Below are 25,376 nucleotides of genomic sequence, written 5' to 3'. Positions count from 1 at the left end.
GCCTTTATTTTGCCAGTGAACCTGTTTGAGTTGTTGCTGTATTAATTCCAGTGTTTCATTGGTCCTGGAAACCACACAAAAGAAAAAAAAAATACCTACAAGGGCAGTAGTAACAGCGGTCAGCATCCAATTAGAGTGGAGAACTTCGCCTATAATGAAATGAAGCATAGGAGGCAAAGTGAACAACATTGCCTGAAACAGCAGGAGTCAGGAAATGCTACTTTTGATATGGAGCAGGAAACAGTGGGTGGAGGTTGTAATCTCAATAGGTTAAGGGCAGTAGAGAAGCAGTTGTGTGTTTGTGCCTTCAAGAAACAATAGCCCATAGTTGTGCACTGGGGCAACTAATGCAAGACTAAGCACCAGGCTGAAGAGTAAAAAAAAAAAAGTCTGGGAAGCCTGAAAACTGATCATGAGGGGAGGAATAAGGTTCTGTCGTGGCACTCAGGAAGTGTCTACCTCGCCATTTAAGTTAGTTTGGTGTGATGCTTGTGGCTCCAGGCTAGAAAGTGAGAGACTGAGTTCAAATCCTGCCTTAACCACGAAAGCCAGCTGGGTGACTTAGGGCCAGTCACTTTCTCTCAGCCCAACATAGGAGGGGGAAGTTTGTTGTATACGCTCGCTGCTTTGAGTTATTTGTAAAAAATAATAAAGGCATGATACAAACAAACAAATTAAAAATATGGATTTTTTAAATTGGGAACTTTTGTCACCTTCCACTCATCGCTTTCTTTTCTTTTCTTTTTTTTTAGCAACACACCTTCTTTACCTTTCATGAATCCAAAGAAACAGATGTGGCTTCTTTTGTCAAACTCATCCTGGAAAACTGAAAAAAAAGGACTTGTACATTATTTTATTCTTTGATGGACTGGTGGGATTAAGGAGGAGGGGGTCATGGTAGGACAGCCTTCATTACAGGAAAGCCAGAGGAGAACTTAACTGGTGGCCATTTTCCTTTTTTTTTTTTGGTAAAATCCTAAACTCCTTCCCTAGAAGGCTTTTTTAAAGGGTTCTTTGGTATTCATAGTGATATAGAATGAACTGATTAGTGAAATGAATTTTAATAAGATTGTCAACCATAAACAAAAAAATACACAAAACGACGAGTGATTTAAATGATGATATTTAGGGCTCTCTAACCAACCTCTTGACTAGCCATACTTAATTTTCTGTCAAATCAGATTTCTTTTGTTTATGGTAATAGGTGCTACGGTAGTTATGAAGTTCGATATAGAGTTATATTTTGTCCTTTCTATTATTTTAATATTTATGTTAAGCGCTTGATTTTTAATAGAATTCTTGTTTTTGTTTTTATGTGAGACAGTGGACAATAATGACAGCTAAAACAGTGAAGTTACAGAAAAGAGTATTTATAGTACTTTGTAAGAAAAGGAAGAAGAGAAGGTATGGTCCATTTATATCATGGATGACTAATTTACATTGAAATAAGAGTTTGGTTTGTATGTTACACCAGCAATGTATGAGGAAGTCTACATCATTCCCTTGGATATATCTGAAGATTGTTTTGGCGAGAACATCAGCAGGATGGAAAAAGAAAAAAAAGAAAAGAAAATGATTTGTTGGATGAGATTATTATTCCAGTGGTTTGGTTTAAAACTGAAGTTTTTATAAACAATTATACCTTTAAGATTAAGATTCTATCTCAGTATCAGGATCTGTGGGATTAACAGTGAGAGTGACTTATTTAAAAGTTAGTGGAAAAATCAAAAGCAGCTTTGATCATTGCTTAAATAATGATAATTCTTTAGATCATGGCCAACCAAGGAAAAAGTCCATATTGGTTTAGTAGAGAATTTTGTGCTTTTGAAAGGAAAAAAAAAGGCTTCACAAAGGAAAGTGGGAAGGAGGTATAGAGTTGTGGGTTTCACAAAAGGGGAGGAGAATCAAGAAACGAGCAAAATTTTACTAGTTTTAGGTTGTTCTGAGAACACTGAGCTTGCTTTGGACTCTCAGGTGTCCCATAGTGGTCTTTCTCACCTACATGAATCTTTTTTTCCTTGCTTCTTCCTGAAGAAGACCCACCTATATCTCTGGCAGGTCTATGACAATTCGTCAGAGCCAGCTCGCCATGCATGACCACACCCAACTCGCTACAGGACAACTCACTGCGGGATAAGAGTTACACTAATATAAAAGAAATGGCGGAATAGAATAATTAAAGAAAGGATACAAAAGGAGGGACAGAATAAAATGTGAATGGCAAACTTTAAAATATTTTTTATTTATTTTAAATAATTATAAATAGAATTGTTAAATTGTCCCGCAATGAGTTGTCTTGCAGTGAGTTGGCCGTGGCGAATTCACCTGCTGCAAGTTGGCTGTGGTGAGTTGGCTGTGTCAAGTTGGCCCCAGTGAGTTTGCCGCAGCAAGTTGGCTGTGGCAAGTTATCCCATTCTCATCTCTGGCACACGTTAGACTAGTCTCTGTCTGAAAAACAAAAGATAGAACAGGAATTACTAACTAAGCATAATTTCCCTCATCTAACACGAGCAACAGCAAAAACACACTGGCAGGGCTAAAACTACTTGATTTTTCATTCAGAAGTGGTTGTCAGATTTTGTTTTAATATATGGAAATGACAATTTGTGTGTCTCTCTTACTTCATGATACGCTGTTTTTTATTAGGGTTGTTTCATAAATAAGACCGGATCTTATCTAATGAAAATAACTGCAGTTCTCCTGTGATTTCCACAGCAACTTTTTGTTCAAGAAGCATTTCTGTTTCCTCCTGACAAATTAATTCTTCCCAGTGATTCAAGTGGTGATGTTTGTTCACACCAAATGGAGGTTGTGGGTATAGTAAGAATGCATCCAGGGACTTTAAGATGTGCTGGCCAATATGTAATCGACACCTTCCACATCTGGAGACCATCAAATTGGGAAGACCCAGTATATTAGTATTGATAAGGTAGCTTTTTGTCAAATATATTTTGATCCTGCTTTCTAGCGGTCCATATTTTATAGTGTGTAGATGGTCTTTTTTGCGGAAGTCCTCTGGAAATAATTTAGAAGATGTTTAATTGCAGATAAAACACTAAGATCCTTCCCTTCCATTGTATTTTTTCAAAGCAGAGAATGGTTTGTAACTATTCTACATGTCTGGTTACCTTCCCTGTCCCCCCCAGTTGATTCTTAGCTGCTGTGATTGATTGTCAAAGCTCAGCCAGCCAGGTTTTAGAACGAGTTCCAGCATCTATTCTCACTTTGAAAAACATGTCATTTAAACCCAATTTTGGGGTTTCCTATAAGCGGATCTGACGCTTGCCATACAGATTGTTTTGTTGCCTTTTTTCTTCTTTTTGGAATAGTGAAGCTCTATTGGATATTACATCCTCTTGACCTCAGAACACCTTTATCGGAGTGCTGTGGTAACAGGCAGGCTGGAGATTTAGGAGATCAAATTTGGCTTAATAGGCAATATTAATATTCCCATTGGTTTCCAATAGCTGGAGCATGCCAGTGATGTCTGCAGTTAAATCTGACTGGAAAGAATAACACTGTACGCCTCATGCTTTGTTTTAGGAATTAGAATGCGGTGTTTGTGAGCTCTTTTGTCAGGTCTGTCCAAATATAATTCATCTCTTGGCAGGTACACAAACCCTCCCACAGTTATAGAATAAAACGTGCCTAACATCTGTATTTTCTATTCCAGATTTAAAGCTTTGCTTGTCTTTGTTATTTAAAAGTTCTCATATCATGTTAGTGAGCATAATTCCCCTCAAATGTTCACACCCCTTGAAATGCAGTCCGAATTCATGTCCATTTTCTAAAGGATGATAGGTTAAAATGGAAAAGAAATAACTGATCAGATTGTCTCCTGAAAACAGGGGTAAGAAATAACAGGCTTAAAAGAAGACATCGCCCATTCACATGTATGTCACACAGACTTGCACAGTTGCACCTCCAGAGTGTTCTGAAATAGATCGTCCTGCTTGAAGTTGTTATAGAGACTTCATTTTTATAGGCTGTCATATAAATAAATACAACTGACACAGATACCCATTATGTGTTTTATACAGAAAAATGAATCCTTCATCTGCTGATGTTTTCCAAGTCTTTCAATATTTGGAAATGTTTCTGGGTTCGGCAAGGCTCTATTAGTACCATTCATGTATTCTAGTAAATGTTAACAGAACAGGAATCCATTGGCTGCTGTGACTGATCTTTAATTTCAGCATTCTCAGCTGTCTGTTAATTTACTTTGGAATAATTATTTTTGATGATACGTGGATTTGGGGCACAGCTATATGCAAAACTGGTGATCCTCCTGGGTTGCTTTCGCCCCCTCTGTAAAACAGTACTGAAAAATTTACCATAATGGCATACATTTTAGAAACGAATATAGATGACTGTTGAAACCATTTCTAAGCAAGAAGTAGCTGACAGAGACTGATGCATGAAGCAAAATCCTATTATTAACACCAGTACATTTTGCCATGCATGATAGCAAGCTAGTAAACACTGCTGTGGACATTTGCAATACAGTTGTGTGTCCAACTTTGAATTGTGTATCTTAGAAGCTTCTGGAGTAGGAATGCCCATTTTCAGTATTGCTTGGAACAGTGAAGGAAAAGGGGTGGCTTTGAGGTACTCACAGATGTGCATGCACACACACACGCTGTGTTGCCCTCTTATTTGAACTGAAAGGTAATTGTTGAATTCTTTTCTACAGGGTATTGCTTTTGTCATCTCATGCCACACTCTACTTGATCATTTCCTACTTTCAGATGTAGACCATGATAGCATAACTCATTCCTCCATTAAAAACAAAAGAATCTATTTTTTTTCCAGCCTCTTAATTACTTTGGGGTTCCTTCTTTCTGAATGCTATGAATTCTTCCACTGAGGTTCTTCATCACACACAACTTGTTCGGGAAAGCAACCAATGAATTAAAGACGGCCTGGTGTGCATTTATTTAGGGAATGAAGGAAATACTTTCATGGATTCTGATTTTCATACAGTCTCCAGGCAAACCTCAGAAAAGGCCTTAGAAATTATGTTTGTGTGATTTTTCCCCCCCCTTCTTATAATGTGGAAAGTCTTTTTGTTTTCTTTTGTTTTAAAGGAACATTTCTTTAACTAGAAAATCTATCTTTCCACTGAAGGAAATAATGTGGGGATGAGTTGCTGCATTTTAGGTTTTAAACGTTGACTAATATTTATTGGTCAATGTTTTCTTTTCAAAATAGGAAAATTAAATGCCCATTCTTATGTCACAAAAGTATTTTTCTATGTCATAAAACACAGCCTAATTAATTCCAGACCCTGGAGTTAATAGTCTAAAATAAAACAAGAGAAAGAACAAATCCATTGAACTATGAAGCTTCATATAATTATGAGTCACTTAATCCATGATTCCATGGGACCAAAATGGATTCTTTTAATTCCATTTAATTTCTTCCTGAAATTAAAATTTTAATTCTCAAATAATGTAATATTTTCTGAACCATAACATTTGCTGCAGGGATGAAATTCAAAATTTTTCTCTATTGGCTCTGTGGGCGTGGCTTGGTGGGACTCAGTCTCTAAAAGGAAGAGGGTGGGCGTGGCCAACCGATTCAAATTGTCACTACCACCTTTCCGAACCGATTTAAATTGTCCCTACCACCTCTCCTGAGGTGGTGCAAGGTAGTTGAATTTCATCCCTCATTTGCTGCTTGTCAATGTACAAAAATACCTAGTCATTGTTATGTGTGTGTATGTTCTGGCCTACGTATTCTGCACCTCAGTTTGAGTTGGTTGATTATGATGTTCAACTATAACATTAAGGCCTTTTAATGTTCATACAGACAACAGCAGATCTTGGCTAGTCTGCTGTTCACTCTTTGTGGGACTTGGAGCCTATAAATGTGCCATTGCTGCATTTTCCCAAACAGTGGTTTCATAATGGACTTGACAGATTAGCTGAAATAGTGCATCTGATAAAATTGACTGATCTACTGGTTGCTCTTATTTTTCTTTTCTAATTGTGCGTGAATTGAAAATACATCCTACGTAAATTTGTACAATTGGTATTCAGAGCTTCTCAACACTGACCCACACCAGGGCATCTGGTGTGTGAGATACTCCAAATTGAAACAGGAAATGGAAAATTTTATACAGAACTCCCAAGCAAGAGTTTTTAGTTACCTCTATGCAGTATGTAATGGAGTGAAATCCCACAATCTGTTCCTTATGGCTTTCTGTTGTAAGGCATTGCTGAGTTACATGGGATAGTTTCCTCCATAGCACTGTGAAAAGAAAAAGCCAGTCTCCACTCAGCATAGCATTAGCAGATAGTGGCACCATCATATGTTATATATACAGTATGATATTACATTACATGATAGCAGTATTCCAGTATTTGAGTGGCTGCTACAAAGAGGAAGGGGTCTGCTTATTTTCCAAAGCGTCAGAGAGCAGAACAGGAAATAAGGGATGGAAACTAATCAAGGAGAGAAGCAACCTGGACTTAAGGAGAAACTGCCGAACAGGGAGGCCAATTAACCAGTGGAACAGCTTGCCTTCAGAAGTTGTAGGTGCTTCATCACTGGAGGTTTTTAAGAAGAGATGGAGAGAGACACTTGTCTGAAATGGTATAGGGTCTCCTGCTTGAGCAGGAGGTTGGATTAGATGATCTCCAACGTCCCTTCCAGCTCTATTCTGATTGATTGATTAATTGAAGCTCTTTGGGGAATTCTGGAAATTAAGTCCACTCATCTTGGTGAGGTTGAGAAATACTGCTATACAATTCTGTGGGGAATATCTGACGTGATTCCCAGGGATTAAGAGAAGAAAGAAAATCAACAATTTTACCAGCCATTTTTACACACACACACACACACACACACACACACACACACACACACACACACACACACACATTTATATATTATATTTTAGTCTCTTAATAATTGTTTTCATATTGCACAACTTTTACTTTTCCCACTTCCATTATCCCATTTTTGGGGGGGAGGTAAACCAGGTCCAGTCAGTTTTAATTTTGCTTCCCCATTCTTTGAGTAAGAGCCATTGAATCAGCATGCAGCCTAAAACAGAAAATAAAGGCTTAGCATTGTGGATAGACAATAAAATTTTATTAGCCAGGAAAAAAACCTCTTTGTCCAGGCTTTTATACTACTTTAAAGACCAACACCAGCTGATAAATGTTAGTCAATGGTGGAAACAATAAATTAGTGTAATTCATCACCATATTATTTCCTACAATGGAAAGACATAAAATGTTCCTTAAAAAAGAAAAGATTCCACATTATAATGAAAATATTGTGCAAATTTCAGAATACATTTACAGAGGCTCCTGAACTTCCACAAATCACAATTCACCCAATTTGCATTTCTTCACTGCATAATTGCAATGACCATAGTAGAGCTGTAAATAGAGAAAGATCATGTGATGATGGCCCATGTCCAGCAGTTTAAAACCCAGTAGAAATGTAAGAAGGTCAAAAAAGTACAAAGTAAAATAGAAAAGTTGAGCCAACCAAATATTACGTACAGCTGTTCTGACTGCTCCAGCGGCATAACGGTATCCACAGACCATGAGAAAATATTAAGACTGAAAGAAGTTTGGGCATGTCCAAAATATACAGGTGTTATGTCTCACCTGTACGAAAGAGGTGAGAAGTCCAAATTCCAACTGAATACAAACAAGCAAGCAAATCCAGTAATTATAGAGTTAAATTCCTTGAGCCGATAAAGTTCTTGGCAGACTCACACGCTGTCTGCCAAGTCCGACAAGAAAGCAGGAATATAAATCACACAAACTGTCACAGAATACTTCGGAGCTCCTCTGGATAAGTAACACGCCCCAAACGAAGCTCCCAGAGCAAACACGCCCACTTATTCCCTGTGGGGCATCAGTCCCTCAGCTCAGTCTCTGGTTCGTCCCTTCTTTCTGTGTTGCAGCTCGCACTTTTGCCTGCGACGTTGCCTCGCATCAAGCCAGCATTCCTCTGCTTGATTCTCAGTCAGAGACTGATACGCCCTCCTCCTTTTCCTGATTAGCCTCAGGTCTTCCCTCCCGGTTATCTGCCGACACCTGAGGCACAATCAGGGAGGAAGGCATTGCCGAAGAGGAAGGTCCTGGGGAGGAAGGCATTTCCAAATCCTCCTCTTCCTCATTGTCCGAGTCTTCGTCCCCTAACAAAGCAGGCTCAAACATCAGAGCCACAGGTAATCCTCGACTTACAACAGTTCATTTAGTGACCATTCAAAGTTACAATGGCACTGAAAAAAGTGACTTATGGCCATTTTTCGCACTGGTTTATTTTTATGACCATTGCCATGTCCCCAGGTTATGTGATCAGCTTTTGCAACCTGATAAGTCAATGGGGAAGCCAGACTCCTCTAACAACCATGTTACTAACTTAAGAAATGCAATGATGCACCTAACAACAGTGGCAAGAAAAACCGTAAATTGGGCAAACTTTCTTAAATGTTTCACTCAGCAACAGAAATTTGGGACTCAATCGTGGTTGTAACTCGAAGACTACCTGTATTCCTTGCTGAAGATTCAATCTCCAGGGTTTGACATCGTTACAGACTAGATATATTTTTTTGGCCATTCAGCACTGTGGACAAAGCATTCCATCTTGATCATAGCCTGGAGATAGCATAAGCCAAAAGTTAGCAGTTTATCCACAAGTTCTTTTACCAAACAGAATAAAATGCATTAATATTTATTAGTGGAGCTAGACTCACTGAGAAGAAGTTAAATTTCAACCAGAGATTACTAGATAAGGACAACATTTTGGACCAACCTATCTTAAGCTACAATGTAGCTTCGAGATGAAATTGAGGAACTCAGAATAAAAGTTGAGCCAGGAACAGCCTTGAACTGTAGCATGCACATCTCCTTTTTAGGAAAAACAATTCCTGTATAATACTCCTACTTTTCTACAAAAAGTTCTACAAGTCTGCAGCACACTTCAAATTTGCACTCTCTTCATAAGGCATAGAGTACAACCCCCAGACATTCATTTCACCTGCTCATTGATGTCTTCTCGCAATTAAACGAGCTGATTGTCAGTATAGTCCTTAGAAAGAGCCCACCCGAGGCAAACTGGATTTTTGATAAAATCATTATGATGTGCATAAAGTAATTTTGGGTACCTTTGTCCAAGTAAGTTTTGCGAGCTGCTGATTAATACAGAATTGCAAAAGATCAGAAAACAGCTATGCCTGTCCCGAGGTAGAAAACAATTTGTAAAATTCCCCCTTCTCAATGTGGCATTGACAATACTATAAATACAGTATGAAGGAAGCCTTAAACTTTTCCTGGAAGATTCTGCTAGAAATAAGAGTCTAGGTTATATTTAAAATCAACAAATGCTGCATATAGAGATACTTTGGATTTACATTTTTCTACCATATGGTATAGAACTAGGATTTGATTATGATGATGATGATAATGCTATCTAGTTTGGTAATGAAGTGGCAAGAAAACCACAAAGCTCAGAGAACACCAGTTCAACCCTGAACTACAAATATTATCTTCTATTGGAACCAGGATTTGCTCTCCAGTGGAAATCCTAATATAAAGGCCTATTGCTTCTCAGATAGAATATTCTCCTACTGTAGAATTGCCATACAGATTTTTTGGGTTGGTGGTTTGATCGATCCTTTCTGAGAAATAAGAAAAAAATGCCACCTTCTAATCAACCTTGAATTTTTTATCTGTGAGATGAAAAAAGAAAAAGAATCTCAAGACTGGAACCCACAACTTGGGATCTACCTCAAGTTCATCTTGGACATGGTCAACTCCTAGGTCAGTGGTAGCTAAACTTTTTGGGCTCCTGTGCCAAAAATTGTGCGTGCACTTGCATACTCGCACTTGTGTGCCAGCACCCAGAAGGAAATGCGTGCCCCCCCATGCATGTGCGTGCAATCCTCACCCACCCCCTGCCACCCCCTTGCCTGTAAAGTGCCTCACAGCTGATTTTTGGCCAGTTTGAGGTCTTTTTCGGCCTCCCAGAGGCTTCAGGAAGGCTTCTGCAGGCTTTTCAGGTCGAAAACTAGGCCCGAAATTTCAGGTATTTCCAGAAAAACAGGAAGTGATGAAACGGGCCTGGTACTCGTCCTGAAAAGCCTGTAGAAGCCTTCCTCTGGGACACCAAATAAGGCCTCAAACCGGCTGAAAATCAGTGGTGAGGCATACACATGCGCCGTGAGGTAATTTTGCCTGCAACTCATGTGCCGGCATAAATGGCTCTGCATGCCACAGGTTCTCCATCACGATCCTAGGTTTTGGTTCTCCATCACAGTCCTAGGTTGCAGTTTTCAGTGGTTCTTTCATAATTGTAAATCTCTTGAGTATGAGACAGAGCCTCAAATAATGGATGAAGAATAGGAATATTCTTATTTGGAACCAAAAAAATCCCCCGGGTGGAATCTGACATGTAGAACCAGGTGGACCTGTATCAAGACAATGCATCAAGACAATGCATTAATACAATGCATTAGACAACATTTGAATTCCTTGATTGTTAGCAAGTGGCCTTTAATGTTTCATCTTTTTGAATGTCAAAAGGGATTTTTGAATGTCGTTTGTTTCCCAGGAGAACTTACAAACCAGTTACCAGGAGAGCTTATCAGACTTCTAAGTTGTGGTAAGATTTTCTGTATACTCTTGGTTGAACCAGTTTATAGAGCTGAATATTTGGTAGGGCTCCTGTCTTACTTTGCATTCTTTTTGGGGGTTAGACATCCTACAGCCTTAACATGACTTAACCATGACGATCAGAAATACGATTTCTTGAATCATTCTGCCAAACAGATGCATGGGTTGTCTAGAGATTAGTAGAGATGGGTGTTTCTGTGGTAGCTCTGCTCATATGTTCATTCCAGTTGATCAAGAGCAATGCCTCAGTAGTAAAAATGAAGCTCTATCTGAATACAAATGGGGGATTATTCTTTAAAAAATAATGTACAATGTACATTAAATGTACAAAATAAATAAATAAATCTCCGTATAACAAACATTATTACAGGTAGCCCTTGGTTTACAACCATACCTGAGGCCAAAATTTCTGTCACTAAGTAATACAGCTGTTAAGTGAGCTTTGCCCCTTTTTACTATTTTCTTGCCACATTTGTGAATTGGACCACTGGAGTTGTTAAGTTAGTGACATGGCTGTAAAGTGAATCTGGCTTCCCCATTGACTTTGTCAGAATGCTACAAAGGGCACTCCGGGGACATTGCAACCATCATAAATACACGCCAGTTGCCAAAAATCCAAATTTTGATCACATGACCATGGGGAATCCTGCAATGGTCATAAGTGTGAAAAATTGTCATCAGTCCCTTTTTCAGTGCTTGTTGTAATTTCAAAGTCGCTAAACAAATGTTTGTAAGTCAAGGACTACCTGCATTGAGCTTTGAGTGTTCTGTAGCTTCAGAGGATTTAACATTTAGCACAGTTCCTATAAGACCCCAAATTCCGTTTTCTTTCTTTCACCTTTTCATGATACCTTTTTCATATTCCACTCTGTAACTATAAGAAAGAGAGAGGAGATTGGTCCTTCCATAGTATTCCTGAATAACATCATCAACAAATTATTTTATTTAAAGAAGAGGAGGAGAAGGAGCAGCCTCTTTCATCTCCCTCCCTCCCTCCCTCTCTCTCTCTCACACACACACTCTCTCTCACACGCACATCTTAGGAAAGGAAAGCAATGAAGGAGCAATATACTTTGGAAAAAGACTGGTCCATTTGTTTTAATCTTTCTTCTCCACTTTTTCTGCTTTCCAAGATATTAAGAAATATTTGTCTTGTCAAGATAATTACAATTTCCATAGATTCTCATCATCATTGGTGTCTGCTCACTAGAAAAAAAATATATCCTGGAGCTATTACCATTGACTTCCAAATGTAAATGGAATATTAAAAAAATACTTTTCTAAGTGTTGGAACTCTGATAATATGTGCACTTAACTAACAAAGTGAGGAGTAGCTTGCCTATTTTTGTGTGTTATATTTTATATCATTCTGCAAATACGATGGAAAATTTTCTTTCAATATATATAACTTTTCATCCCAAACAATTGTTTTTTTTTTATTTTACCTCTTAATTTTATTTTTCCTTTTGTTTCCCTTAAATTTGTTCTTGTTTCTCTTGTAAGTTATCAACAGTACCTTCTTCAAATTTTGTTCCTTAATCTCAGTTCCCTTTGAGTATTTTTCTTTTCTTTTTTGGAGAACACTTATTTTTTCTAGTATCTTTAGTTGAGTTTTGCTCCTGAGTTTGAATATTTTCAGAATACTCTCTGAAGGCTACATATCAGTACTTTTCGTCTGGATTTGCTGAAATTGTTATCTCACATGGAATTCTGGGTGCAATTCACTGCTGAAGTCTAACAGAAAAGAAAACAAACAAACAAAAGATATCAGGTGACGCTCAAAACAGCGTATTTTCAGTTTAGATTTATGATGTCAGCAATCTGGAAATCATTGTCAGAGCAGTTTGATTAAAAAAAAAACCTCCATGCAATTGAAATATACTCAGTACAAATGGAAAGCCTTTAAAAACTGGATAACCAGATATCATTAGTATCTTGGTGGCATACGCATTAAGTCCCAGTTATTTTTCTCACAAAGGATGATTCCATCTCATTCATATTCATCTGAAAATAGCTTGGAAGTCATTGAAACAGATCGAAGCTAAAGTGCACTTTCTGGTGGAACGCAGCCTGCCCCACTTTGTAGTCACAAACCTGAAGTTAGAAAGAAACCACCTGTTCTTCCATTCAAATGGCAAACAGATGGTCTTGATGAAGCAAACACTGGGGTCCTTAATGCTTTCCCATTTTGTCTTAGTTGTAGATTAATCCCTTCCATTTTTCCTTCTGGAAAGGCCAAGGTTATTTAAATTATTAAATGGTGGTGATCACAAAAAGTTTATGAGTTTACACAGCCAGATTTGAGGTCTCTGAATAAAGCAAGTTGTAAATGTCAGTACTGCCAGACTGAAAAGATTGGTTCATACACCAACACATGAATTTTGCACATGGAATTGATTTTCAGTGAGGAGCCCCATTTCACACTGTTCTTGTATAGATGCTCATTGTTGAATGAGTGCACATTTATTTTAAATGTCACAAAAGTGCTTTTTCAATAGGAAACTTGGTTCTGTTTTTTCCTTGAAGACAGTTCGCTTCTCATCCAAGATGAGCTCTGCAAGAAGAGCTGAATTCAGAGCTGAAGAAGCTTCTTAGATGAGAAGTGAAAATCTTCAAAGAAAAAGCAGAAAGTCCAATTTCTCTTGAAAAAGCACCTTTGTGACAACCATGACCTGGATGACTGAGAATCTCCATAGACTTTTATCTTAAATATATGCAGAAACCATCACAGGTGACCGGTACATTTCCTACCATAATTTCAAATGAAAAACTTCAGTAGTTCTATTCATGTTTACATGCTGATCAGTCCCACAGCTTTACTTTTGGAAGACCTTGTTTTATTAAGTTGGGACAGAGCTCATTTGCTGACCTTATATTCCCCTCTTTGTACAAGCAATAGAAGAAGCCAGGAAGCTGGAATTAATCCCAGTTTTCATTTATAGGTCAACTGGGAACAATAGCTATGGGCTCCAGAAAAGCAGAGGATAACTTTCCTAAGATAACATCTAAGGCAATGTTCAAATCCAAATCTTGGTTTATTTGCAAGTCCATCATGGACTTACAAATTCTAACTGTAATAATAAATAATGTTTCAAATACAGAAAATTCAGTTCTAGGAATGAACAATTGTTCTAAAGAAGCAGCTGCATTCTAACAGAGAAAAGCAGAAGTTGCTGCTCTGAAGGTCCCAACAAATAAATAATTCCAAAATATCATCTTTTCTTCTTTCTTTTAGCTATTGCAATAATCCAGATTTCTTCCAAAGTTGTGTTTCTACAAAGGTTTGCTTTCAGTGTCTTTGGGGACTTTGGACAATGAGAACTGTACTCCAAATACTTAGTAATTTTATGGCTTATATACAATAACTGTAAATCTAGCCGTCATTGAATTATGCAACAACTGTTAACCCTTCAGCTTATACAAATTATATAACTATGTGTTAACTGGAATGCCCAAATAATAAATATGTGATGTAAAATGATACCGTTGTTTGAATTTCAGTATAATCCCTAGGAATTATACTGAATAAGGATTCAGCCTTTTCTTTAATATGTATGCACTATGGCAGTTAATATATGTGTGTGTATTAAAAGAATACAAAAATACCACCTCCTAAAGACAAACTACTCAACAAAAACCAATAGCACAAAAAGAAACTTCGTTCTAATACGTGATTTTTGAACCTGTATACTGAATTTTGAAGTAGCCTACCTTTTTTTGTAAATTAAAAAAAAGAACATAAAAGAAGCACCCAATTTTAGAGAAACACATTATCACGAGTTATATTTGAAGAGAACAACAGAACAAACTAATAGTTGGAAGGGACTTCAGAGGTCTTCTAGTCCAACTCCTTGCTCAAGAGCAAATGGTTATTCAATCTCTTCTTTAAAATATCCAGTGTTAGAGAACCTACAACTTCTGAAGGCAGGCCATTCCACTGATTACTTGTTCTTACTGTCAGGAAATTTCTCCTCAGTTCTAAGTTGCTTCTCTCCTTTCCATCCATTACTTTATGTTCTGCCTTCAGGTGCTTTTGGAGAATAGATAGACCTATTCTTTATGGAGGCCCTTAGATATTGAAACACTGCTATCATGTCACTGCTTGTCCTTCTTTCATATTAGTTATGTGTAGCCTTTACTTGGTCTAGTTCTCTCTCTTCTACCACTATTCTTAATAGAAAATATTATTCCAGATTTAGATATGCAAAGAGTTTTCCTTTTTAATTAACAGCCCTTTGGATCATCTCATTTGAGCAATCTAATTTGAGGAGAAGCCTTGGTTCAAGAAAGTAAGATTTTGTGAGTGAAACCCTCTGATTGAGACCAAGCTACACTGAATCTGCAGTAATAGACAATCATTTTTTATTATGGTCACAGACCAGCATTCTGAATCTCCAGTAATAGACACTAATAGGTTTCTCAACAATCAGAGCTCACTTTTTGAATTCTGATGCCCATGAGTTGACCTGAATAGGTCAATCACTCAAAACAGTAATAAGGTTTACATCAGGAAAATGTTACGTGCGTCAGAGGTGCTATTCAACGGGTTCGCACCTATTCGGGCGAACCGGTAGAGGTTATCTGGCATGGGTTGCCGAACCGGTGGCAATCCCTGGCTGGCCACACCCCCAACCCAATCGCCCGGTTGCTCACTTGCAATCGCTCTCCTAGCTTTCCATTCCCCACGTCCTCTTTCTTCCCGGGAAAAGGAAGAAAGGCACGGATGCTGCAAGTATCACTTTCCCCGTGTGAGTTAAAGTGCCTGGAGTGAGAAAGAGTGCGGTCTGACAGAGGGGGTGGGGGTGAATTGAGTCTTGGAGCACTTTTGCAACGTAAAAGAAATGCATTTTGGAAGCAGGTCTTTAAAAATCTTCTTCAAGGATTCCCCATGGACTCTGCAAGTATCGCTTTCCCCTTGTGAGTTAAAGTGCTGGAGTGAGAAGGAGTGCGGTCTGACAGAGGGGGTGCGTGAATCCACTCAACCCTTGGAGAAATTTAAAGGAGCTGCTTCCAAAATGCTTGTCTGTTAAGTGCTCTGTGTGTGTGTGTGTGTGTGTATGAGAAAGAAAGAAAGAAAGAAAGAAAGAAAGAAAGAAAGAAAGAAAGAAAGAAAGAAAGAAAGAAAGAAAGAAAGAAAAAAAAATAGGAAGAGAGAGAGAGAGATAAAACTCTGTGCTATTATTTTTAATTGTTCCGTTATTTATCATGTGTTAATATTTTACACTGTCCCTACACCTAGAGTGACTTTTCTGCCTTTCTTTTGCCCAGGGCTACCACATATTTTTCAGGGTTTACATGCATTCAATGTCAATAGTCCAGAGCATAAAATACACATGTGTTTAACCAGAGTTGAAAGGGACCTTGGAAGTCTTCTAATCCAACCCCCAGCTCAGGCAAGAAAACTGAGGATGCCAAACTCTGAGTAGAACTCCTGGGAAAGGTGTCAGAATAATACTTAGAAGGGACCTTGGGGTGAACCCTATACCATTTCAGAGAAATGGCTGTCCATTCTTTTCTTAAAAACTTCCAGTGATTGAGCACCCAGAACTTCTGGAGACAGGCAGTTCCACTGGTTAATTGTTCTCACTGTCAGAAAGTTTCTCCTTAGTTTTAGGTTGCTTCTCTCTGTTCAGTTTCCATCCATTGCTTCTTGTTTGCATTCTGCTTCTTTGGAAAATACATTGTCCCCCTTTCTTTGTGGCAGCCCCTTAAAAGCCTGTTGCCTATCACACTCTTGAGTAAAGCATGTGAGCCATTTCCTCCTTTCAGTGGTCCATGAAAGTACATCTATAGTATGCAGATAATAAAGTCAAAAAAGGTGAACATTTTTACAGAACTATAGATAAGTTGAGGGTGGGTGACAAGGAATGGCTGGGAGGGGAGGGGCCAGGTGAGGCACCCCTTGATGTGAGTGACATTGAGTTGGCCTTGGCCACCCAGTCACATGACCACCAAGCCATGCCCACCCAGTCACATGACCACTAAGCCACACCCACCCAGTCATATGACCACAAGCCATGCCCACCAAATAAGCCACTCCCACAGAACCAGTAGTAAAAAAAAAATTGAATTCCACCACTGACGTGCATCCTTCCAAAACACAGGTCGCAGCATGAAAAAGTGATATTTAAATGATCAAATTCTGATACAAAAAAAAAAGTTTCTTCTCAATGATTGGGTGAGACTTGCTTCCATCCCCATACCAAACCCCACAAACTGCTCAAACATATGGAGAGTCCTTGGAAGATCCAGTAGGATAATAAATAATATGTTTTCATTTTTATTCCTTCTGGTGATGTCATTGCTTCATCAGAGGGCTTTCTGCAGCTCCAGACCCCTGAAAAGTTGCCCATCACTGTATAAATAGTATCCAATATCTTAGAATAACTGTATATAGTCAGGGCCCTCTGTGGGTTTTCCCCCCCTATAAATGAGGCAGTATAGCGTTGTGAAGGTCTTGGAGTATTTCTTACAAGGTTTGGCTGGAGTTTCCAAACATAGTTTTACACAATCATACCGTAGATCAGGTTCTGAACCCTGCAAGAGAAAATCTACTTCTTAGAAAGATTTAGATTTGGTTTTTTCCCAACCACAATCAAACATGAGAGCTTGCTAAGTTCCACAAGGATTTGAAAACATCTCTCAACTTTAAAGCATCTTTGGAAATATCAAACAAGATCAGGCATCAATTGGAGACTTCCAGTTTTTTGTGGCTTTGGCTAGGCCAGGAGTAGAAAGAATTATGTTTTTTTAAACTTTTTTTTTTTTTTTTGCTTCTGTTTGGGTTTTTGGGTGCATGCGCGCGCACACACACACACACACACACAGACTGGATCTTTGGCTGAAGATTTCTTTTGAGTTAACTGTTCCTGGAGTCTGATCATCTTCCAATATCTATTGTTACTGTTTCTCTTCAGCTTTCTTTTCCTGTAAAAGAGAGTCTGGTATGAAATGGCATACTTGGCCAAATTCTATAGTTCTGAAAGGTCTTTAGTGATGAATACTTTACCTCATAATATTGGCTGTTTCTACAGTTTCACCTCTCTCCATCTACTAAATTCACCAAATATCAAATAGCCAACAATGGCCTGAAGGTTACATAAAGCAGAATGAAGAGCAATTTATACCTGTGTGTCTCTTTTTGATCTATTGGGTAAGGCCTCAAGATATTCTGGGTTCTTCTGATTTAAAGATAACTGATGGGGAAATGTCTATAGAGATTCTCAGTCATCCAGGCCATGGTTGTCCCAAAGGTGCTTTTTCAACAGGCAACTGGACTTTCTGGTTTTTCTTTGAAGACATTTCATTTCTCATTGAAGAAGCTTCTTCAGCTCTGACTGGATGATGAAGAGTGGAAGGATTGATATTCCTTGCAGACAACTACATTCTCTTAGTAATTGAGGCCACCTGGAGGTTTATCTGTGTCATCAGGGTCACCTGAATAGTACAAATGGGTGTGGAGCCTTCTTGGAACTTGTCATGCTCCTGGTGGAGACTGACTCTGAGGGAGAGGAGGAACAGCCGACAGGGAGTGGAAGTGTGGCTCCGGAGGTTGTGGAGGCTAGGGAAGGACAGAGGCTGTCTGGGCAGTCAGAGAAGGATCAGACGATTGTGAGGATTAAGGATAAGAGACCTTACTTAGTAGAAAAACAGTAAAGGTGTGTATCATTATGATATTATCAGACAGGAAATTGACTCGTTGAAGCTGTGGTGCTGGGGGAGGTTCCTATGTATTCCTTGGACAGCGAAGATGACTAGCAAGCAAGTATTGGAGCACATAACACCAGATATGTCACTAGAAGGAAAAATCAGAAAAGTGTGTCTCACTTATTTTGGCCATTTCATGTGGGAGAATTCACTGGAGAAAGCAATTATGCTTGGAAGAGTTAGTGGTAAAAAGAAACCAGGCTGTCAAAGAACACAATGGCTGGTTACCCTCAAAGCTGACAACAGCCAGAGCGAAGAACACCTCAAAGAAATAGTGCAAGATCAAAAGATATGGAGAAACTTTGCCAAGAATCAGACATGACTGAATGGATAACATCGTCATCAATTATGATAATGCCATAACAGATAACATAATCAGAGTCGGAAGGGACCTTGTAGGTCATCTAGTCCAACCTCCCGCCCAAGCAGGAGACCCTACACCATTTCTGACAGGTGGCAGTCCAATCTCTTCTTGAAAGTCTCAAGTGATGGCACTCCCACAACTTCCGAGGGCAAGCTGTTCCATTGGTTGATTGTTCTCACTGTCAGAACGTTTCTCCTTATTTCCAGGTTAAATCTCTCCTTGAGCAGTTTCCATCCATTATTCCTTGTCTGAGCATGGGACACTTCAACTACCATAAATATGAGCCAGTTGCCAAGCGTCCCAATTTTGATCACATGACCCTGGGGATGCTGCAACAGTTGTAAGTGTGAAAAACAGTCATAAGACACTTTTTTCACTGATGTAACTTTGAACAGTTACTAAATGAATGGTTGTAAGTTGAAGACTACCTGTATCTCTAGCTGCCACACAGCCTTTAGTGAATATACACAATGCCTACTGCCCAGAAGCTTCAGCATCTGCTCTGATAGTCAATGATTGCAGTATAAAGATACATTTTCAAAAGCATTTTAGATTCAACCCTCTAATTATCAGGGTTGATAGAATTCTTCCCCATCTCCGCAACATTTGATCTAAGGACTCACAAACTGTCTCTTGGATCAGAACAAGGGACTATGTAGAACAATATCCTGGTGAGCCAGATAGCCTTGGCAAGCTGGAAGGGGGAATATTGTGAAGCCAACAACGGATAATCAGATGAATATAATGGAACAACTATGAGCCAAGCAATCAGCGTGTTTGAGAGAAATCAAAAAGGAGCTTAAAAAAACAAACACTGCTTGCTGCTTGAAATGATTTCTTCTAAAATAGTTCAGTTGAAAGGAACCTCTGGTCAGATGCTTGAACGTATGGAGAAGTCTGCATGATCAGGAGAATGTGGGGCAGACGGTAGTACCATGTCAATGGATCCATTCTTTTCCTCCATCTTGCTCTCTACATTAAAGGATGAGTAGCTGAAAGGAAAGGTTGTTTTGTAGTCTTCCAGCCCAGCTTATATTGCAGGGATGATTCCCACAGGATGGAACTTCCTACTGCAAAAATTACCCCACTAATATGTGGAGCAGAGAGAGCTGAGCAAGAGGAATGGGGCAGGAGGTTTGGCCAGTGGGGGGTGGTGGGTGGCGTGTGATCCAGTCTCCCCCTCATTCAGTTCTCATAGTTTGAAAAGTAGACACCAAGCAGAGTTGGTGTTAGCAACTTACCTGCTTGTGAACTTGAAGCAAGTATGAACAAAAGGAAAACTTAGGAATAATACAAGTAGTTCTTGACTTACGACCACACTTGAGCCCCACATTTTTGTTGCTAAGCAAGGCAGTGGCTAAGTGAGTTTTTTTTCACACTGTTTGTTGTTAAGAGAATCACTGCAGTGGTTAAGTGAGTCATACATTCATTGAGCGAATCTGGCTTCCCCCATTGACTGTGCTTGGCAGAAACTGGCTGGGAAGGTTCAACATAGTGATCGCATGACTCCCCAGCACTGGTTGCCAAGCAACTACATTTTGACCACATGACCATGGGAAGTTGTAGGTGCTTCATCACTGGAGGGTTTTAAGAAGAGAGTGGAGAACCACTTGTCTGAAGTGCTATAGGGTCTCCTGCTTGAGCAGGGGGTTGGACTAGATGATCTCCAACGTCCCTTCCAGCTCTATTGAACGGTTGAATGTAAGTATGAGAATCTATCCTAAATCACTTTTTTGAATGCTGTTGTAGTTTTGAACACTAAATGAATGGTTGTAAGTCAAGGACTCCCTGTATTATGTATCCGCTTTGATTTTGATTTTTGCCTCCAATGGATGAGCCTCCTTCTTTTGTATGTGGAGGTGGGCTTTAAGGGGCAACATGGTAAGCTCATTTTATGAACTCATTTTACCCTGAAGGTGCCTTCAAAATGGACCCTGTCTCCTTCACACTCAGATTATGAGCCTCAACGTGCCACCAAAGTGTGCTGGGACCATCCAATTGACAAAAAATGTGTACCCCTGATTCACAAGATCACTGTCTATTACAGGGAGGGAAAGTTTGTTCCTCTTCTGTGTCATCTTGGAGGACTGAAAGACCTCCAGGGTTCCTTCCAATTCTGTTATTCTGTTATCTTCCATTCTCTTCTGAGAATTCCCTCCCATCCTCTAAAGTCCATTGGATGGTTTTTATCTGGAAGTGAGATGAAAGCTATTCTCTTTGCCTGATTTCGCATTTTTAGAGCATCATGGGGCAATTCTGCTTCTACAACAGAAGGCAAGATGCATTTAGAAGTCTCATCTGATGAGACATGTTTCAAAGTGTGGTTTGTTTGTTTTTCCATAGCTGTAAGTAATAGAGCAAAGCTGTTCGAATCAACTCTGCCACAATGTCAGAAGTCATAAAATCTGAATATCTTGATGCCTGTACTTTATTTCACATTAGATTATTTTTTAAAACCTAATGAATCATTTTATGGCAAAAGAAAACCTGATTAAAGAATGAGGTTAAGCCACGGGCCTAAAAAGAGCACAAATCCAAATACTTATATTCCTTGAAAAACTTCATTGAAAAGAGGAGGAAAATATGGTTTTCTGGAAGTCATTTTCCATTGTTGAACTATTCTCAAAATTTATGCTTGCCCAAGGTTTAACACAATTCTTCCATTTTATAATGTTAATGTTTTTAAAAATCTGGTACAGTCTCTTTCAACCTGATGCCCTCCAGATGTGTTGATTTAGAAGTCAAGACTGTGGAGCCTAAAAGTTGTAGACACAGGCACAAAGTTGAGGAATGAGTGAGTTGAGACCAATTGAATTAGACAAATGATAGATAGATAGATAGATAGATAGATAGATAGATAGAGAGAGAGAGAGAGAGAGAGAGAGAGAGGCAGGCAGGCAGGCAGGCAGGCAGGCAGGCAGGCAGGCAGGCAGAGATAGTAGATAGAAGATAGATAGATAGACAGACAGAGACAAGGAGACAAAGATAGACAGATAGATATAGACAGACAGTAGACAGATGAGAGATAAATAGATGCAGACAGGCAGATAGTAGATGATAGATAGACGATAGACAGACAGGCAGACAGATAAATAGATATAGACAGATATAGACAGAGGTGGGCTGCTGGGGGTTTGCAGGGGTTCGGGAGAGCCCCTAGCTAAGATTCTGTGCAGTTCAGAGAACCCCCAAATCCCACTCCTGGCTGGCCCCGCCCATTCCACCTTGCCCCTCCCAGGAGTCCCCACCCGGCTTGTTTTGGATGCAGGTAAGTGCAGGGTGTGTGCAGAGGCTCAGAGAGGGCAAAAACAGGCCTCCCGGAAGTTCGGGAAGGCTGGAAATGGGCCTGTTTCCAGCTCCCAGAGAGCCTTCTGAGCCTGGGGATGGCAAAAACGCTCCCCCTGCCATGGTGAAGGAGGCCGACTAGGCCATACCCACAATGGCCATGCCCACCCAGCAACCAGGCAGAGAACCCGTTGCTAAACTTTTTGAAGCCCACCCCTGGATATAGACAGACAGTAAACAGATTGGATGGATGGATGGATGGATAGATAGATAGATAGATAGATAGATAGATAGATAGATAGATAGATAGATAGATAGATAGATAGATAGATAGATAGATAGACAGACAGACAGACAGACAGACAGAGACAGACAGAAAGAAAGAAAGAAAGGAAAGAAAGAAAAGAAAGAAAGAAAGAAAGAAAGAAAGAAAGAAAGAAAGAAAGAAAGAAAGAAAGAAAGAAAGAAAGATAGATTCTTAGAAAACTGAATATACTGCAGAAATCTTTTTACAGTACAATATATGGAAGGAAAATAGAATGTTATTTTTGGTTCTCTGAAGTGTGGGATGTGAAGGGAGAACAAAGTCAGCTGTTCCCCGAGGCATCTGCAGAGCAAACTGGTAAGCAAGGAATTGTCTAAACACATTGTGCCAACACCGGAACTTACTTGTATCATATGTCAGACACAGGTCCAAAATGGCAAAGTTTATGAGATGGTACTGCATATGTTTATTGGCATTTTGGCACCTTCGTTTGCTATAGATGTTATTAGTTAATGACTAACTTTTATTATTTTTGCTAGACAGAGGGACATTTTATGAATCATGAAAGCTCTCAGTAGCATAGGTATGCTGCTGGCATTTTGAGATACTGTTGCAAGTCTGAGGCATCTTAAAGCTTCTCTTTATAGGCAGACATTATAGTTGGATCCATAGTCATGAGCACAGAGTCTGAAAAATGGTATGCTTGAAATCAGAGGGTTGATGGAGGTGTTCTATGCTATGAACTGATGTTTTCTTCCATTGCCATTAATGAGAAAAATTGTTGTCTCATAAAACCGAGATAGCCAAAATAGTGAACATTGCAGACTATACACTATAAAAACACACTATATAAATATACTATAAAAAAGATGCTGAGGCTGTAGAAAAAGTGCAGAGAAGAGCAACCAGGATGATTAGGGGACTGGAGGCTAAAACATACGATAAATGGTTGCAGGAACTGGGCATGGCTAGTCTAGTGAAGAGAAGGAGACAGGGGAGACATGATAGCAGTCTTCTAATATTTGAGGAGTTGCTATAGAGAAGAGGGAGTCAAACTATTTTCTAAAGCATCTGAAGGCCAGACAAGGAATAATGGACAAGGAGAGTTTCAACCTGGAAATAGGGAGAAATTTTCTGACAGTGAGAGCAATCAACCAACGGAACAGCTTGCCTTTAGAAGTAGTGGGAGCTTCATCACTGGAAGCTTTCAAGAAGAGACTGGACTGCCATCTGTCAAAAATGATGTAGGGTCTGCTTGGGCAGGGGTTGGACGAGATGACCTACAAGGTCCCTTCCAACTCTGTTAATCTGTAACTGAAGAAAAAGGGCAACATGCTGTCTTGCTAATCTCCCTTCATCTTCTCTTTTGAGAATGCACATAATGTGTCTTCTTCTCTATCACCCAACAATGCTTCTCAGTCTCCATAAATTAATGTGCTCACAGCCACATTTTAATTTTACTTCTCTTCTCAGTTTGCAACATAAGATAAGGAGAGAATGTACCAATTTGATCTCAACTTACTGGGAAGGTTGAAGGCCATATATAGCCTTTGAGTGACTTGTTGTAGGCTGCACTCTAAAATAAAGTGGAGCAGGTTAAAGTCTAAATTTTAAAGTTTGATATAAAAATGTGTGAAATGTGATAAGTCATAGATCATAAATCATACATCTATTCTAAACTGATTTATAATTCATCTATGACTTATCACTTGATTGTGTATGTACACTGAGAGCTTATGCACCAGAGACAAATTCCTTCTGTGTCCAATCACACTTCTCCAATAAAGAATCCTATTCTATGCTATTTGATTTGATTGACATTGATGGATGGATTAAAATTCAGTTACAGATAATTAATTGAACAATAGCATATGTCATATATTCCCCCTTCTACTGCATGAAAAATTGTAATTTGGATGTTGCTTTTCCAAGATTTTATTCAAGACTCTGATTGGGGATGCAGCTCATGGACTTTGGCTGTCATTGACAAGTATGTTGCAACCATCATATTTACAATTTCTTTCTTTACTGTCCCCTCACACCCACCTGTTATATATTAAGCTGTAGCATCATTTGAAACAATCTCAAAACCAATAAGAAATCTTCTGGTGTTGAGCGCTATCTTCAGCAATCGGCAGTGATGCCAACGATAGGAACAGATGTTTGTAAAGTTTATTGTATTTGTTAAAGCAGAATAATATAGTTTCTTTACATGGATCTGCCTTCTCTCCTGGGTGCCTATCAAATATGGTGGTAGGGAATTCTGGAAGTTGAAATCCACAGTTATTGTATGGAGGGCACCTAAGCCAGAAAGGCTGTCCTACATAGTACCTGTCCTACTTTTATAATAGTGATTCCCCCCCATATTCAATGTATGCGGTTTCTTAGTTATAGCTGCAAACCTCAATGCATCTTCTATTTCTGTGATCAAAGAATAGATGGAAGAATGGTGTGTCAGATTAGTTTTTCTATCAGAGATGCAATAGATAGAGCATGACTGTGTACATTTTCCCCCCTTTTGAACAACGGGAAGCATCAGAACTCTCCATAAACCCCAAGATTACATGACAGACAGCAGCATTCTTGAATCTTTAAAATCTCTGCCAATTTCTTCAGGTCTAAAAGATTGGCAAGGTCATAAGGTACAAGAAGAACTTTCTCTGCAGTGTTATGCCATTCTTTTAGGAATGCCCATGGATTAGTAAAGCATATTTCTATGAAACAATTCATTTTGCTTTTTCAATAACTTTATTCACAAGTTGACAAAAGAAAATATTTAAGGGATAGGAACAGTATTCTTTGCATTTTAATGTGAATTTAAACTTTGTATTTCCCATTTGTACATCCCAGATGTATGTGTAAAATAGAACACTCATCTTTATATTTCCAGGTGTTATGATGTAATTTGTCACACACACACACACACACACACACACACACACACACACACACAAATATTCAAGGAGCAGCAGGTGGCCAAATAAAGGAGAAAAGAAGAATGAAAAACTTCATGCAGTCATTCTAAAATGGGAAAATATAAACAATATAAAAGAAAAGAAAATGAGATACTGAGTGAAATTAAATTTGCTATTTTATATGGAAGAGTAATGCATAT

The 25,376-nt window shown here is 39.0% G+C and overlaps 1 protein-coding gene and 1 long non-coding RNA gene across 3 annotated transcripts in view; one reads left to right on the top strand and one right to left on the bottom strand.

Moving 5' to 3' along the window:
* The window catches only part of MAP2K6 (mitogen-activated protein kinase kinase 6), a 105,833-nt gene extending 101,035 nt beyond the window's left edge, over positions 1-4,798 (top strand). For both annotated transcript variants that reach the window (XM_026675810.2, XM_087956050.1), the window contains one exon: positions 753-4,798. In XM_026675810.2, coding sequence (XP_026531595.1) covers positions 753-830 — 78 coding nt within the window. In that variant the 3' untranslated portion in view covers positions 831-4,798. The remainder of the gene's footprint in view (positions 1-752) is intronic.
* A 1,336-nt stretch (positions 4,799-6,134) lies between these two features.
* Positions 6,135-25,376, bottom strand: part of LOC148132221 (uncharacterized) — a 35,883-nt gene continuing 16,641 nt past the window's right edge. The window contains exons 2-3 of the long non-coding RNA XR_015747733.1: positions 6,942-7,050; positions 6,135-6,252 (exon numbers count right to left, since the gene is read on the bottom strand). This is a non-coding gene — a long non-coding RNA (uncharacterized LOC148132221). The remainder of the gene's footprint in view (positions 6,253-6,941; positions 7,051-25,376) is intronic.

Source organism: Notechis scutatus, chromosome 2, assembly GCF_049901735.1.
Source record: "Notechis scutatus isolate UNSWTSFEM ecotype Mainland chromosome 2, rNotScu1.2, whole genome shotgun sequence".
In the NCBI taxonomy this organism is placed as follows: Eukaryota; Metazoa; Chordata; class Lepidosauria; order Squamata; family Elapidae; genus Notechis; species Notechis scutatus.
Note: the sequence above shows the minus strand (reverse complement) of the source record. Positions and strands in the feature narration are given on the sequence as shown.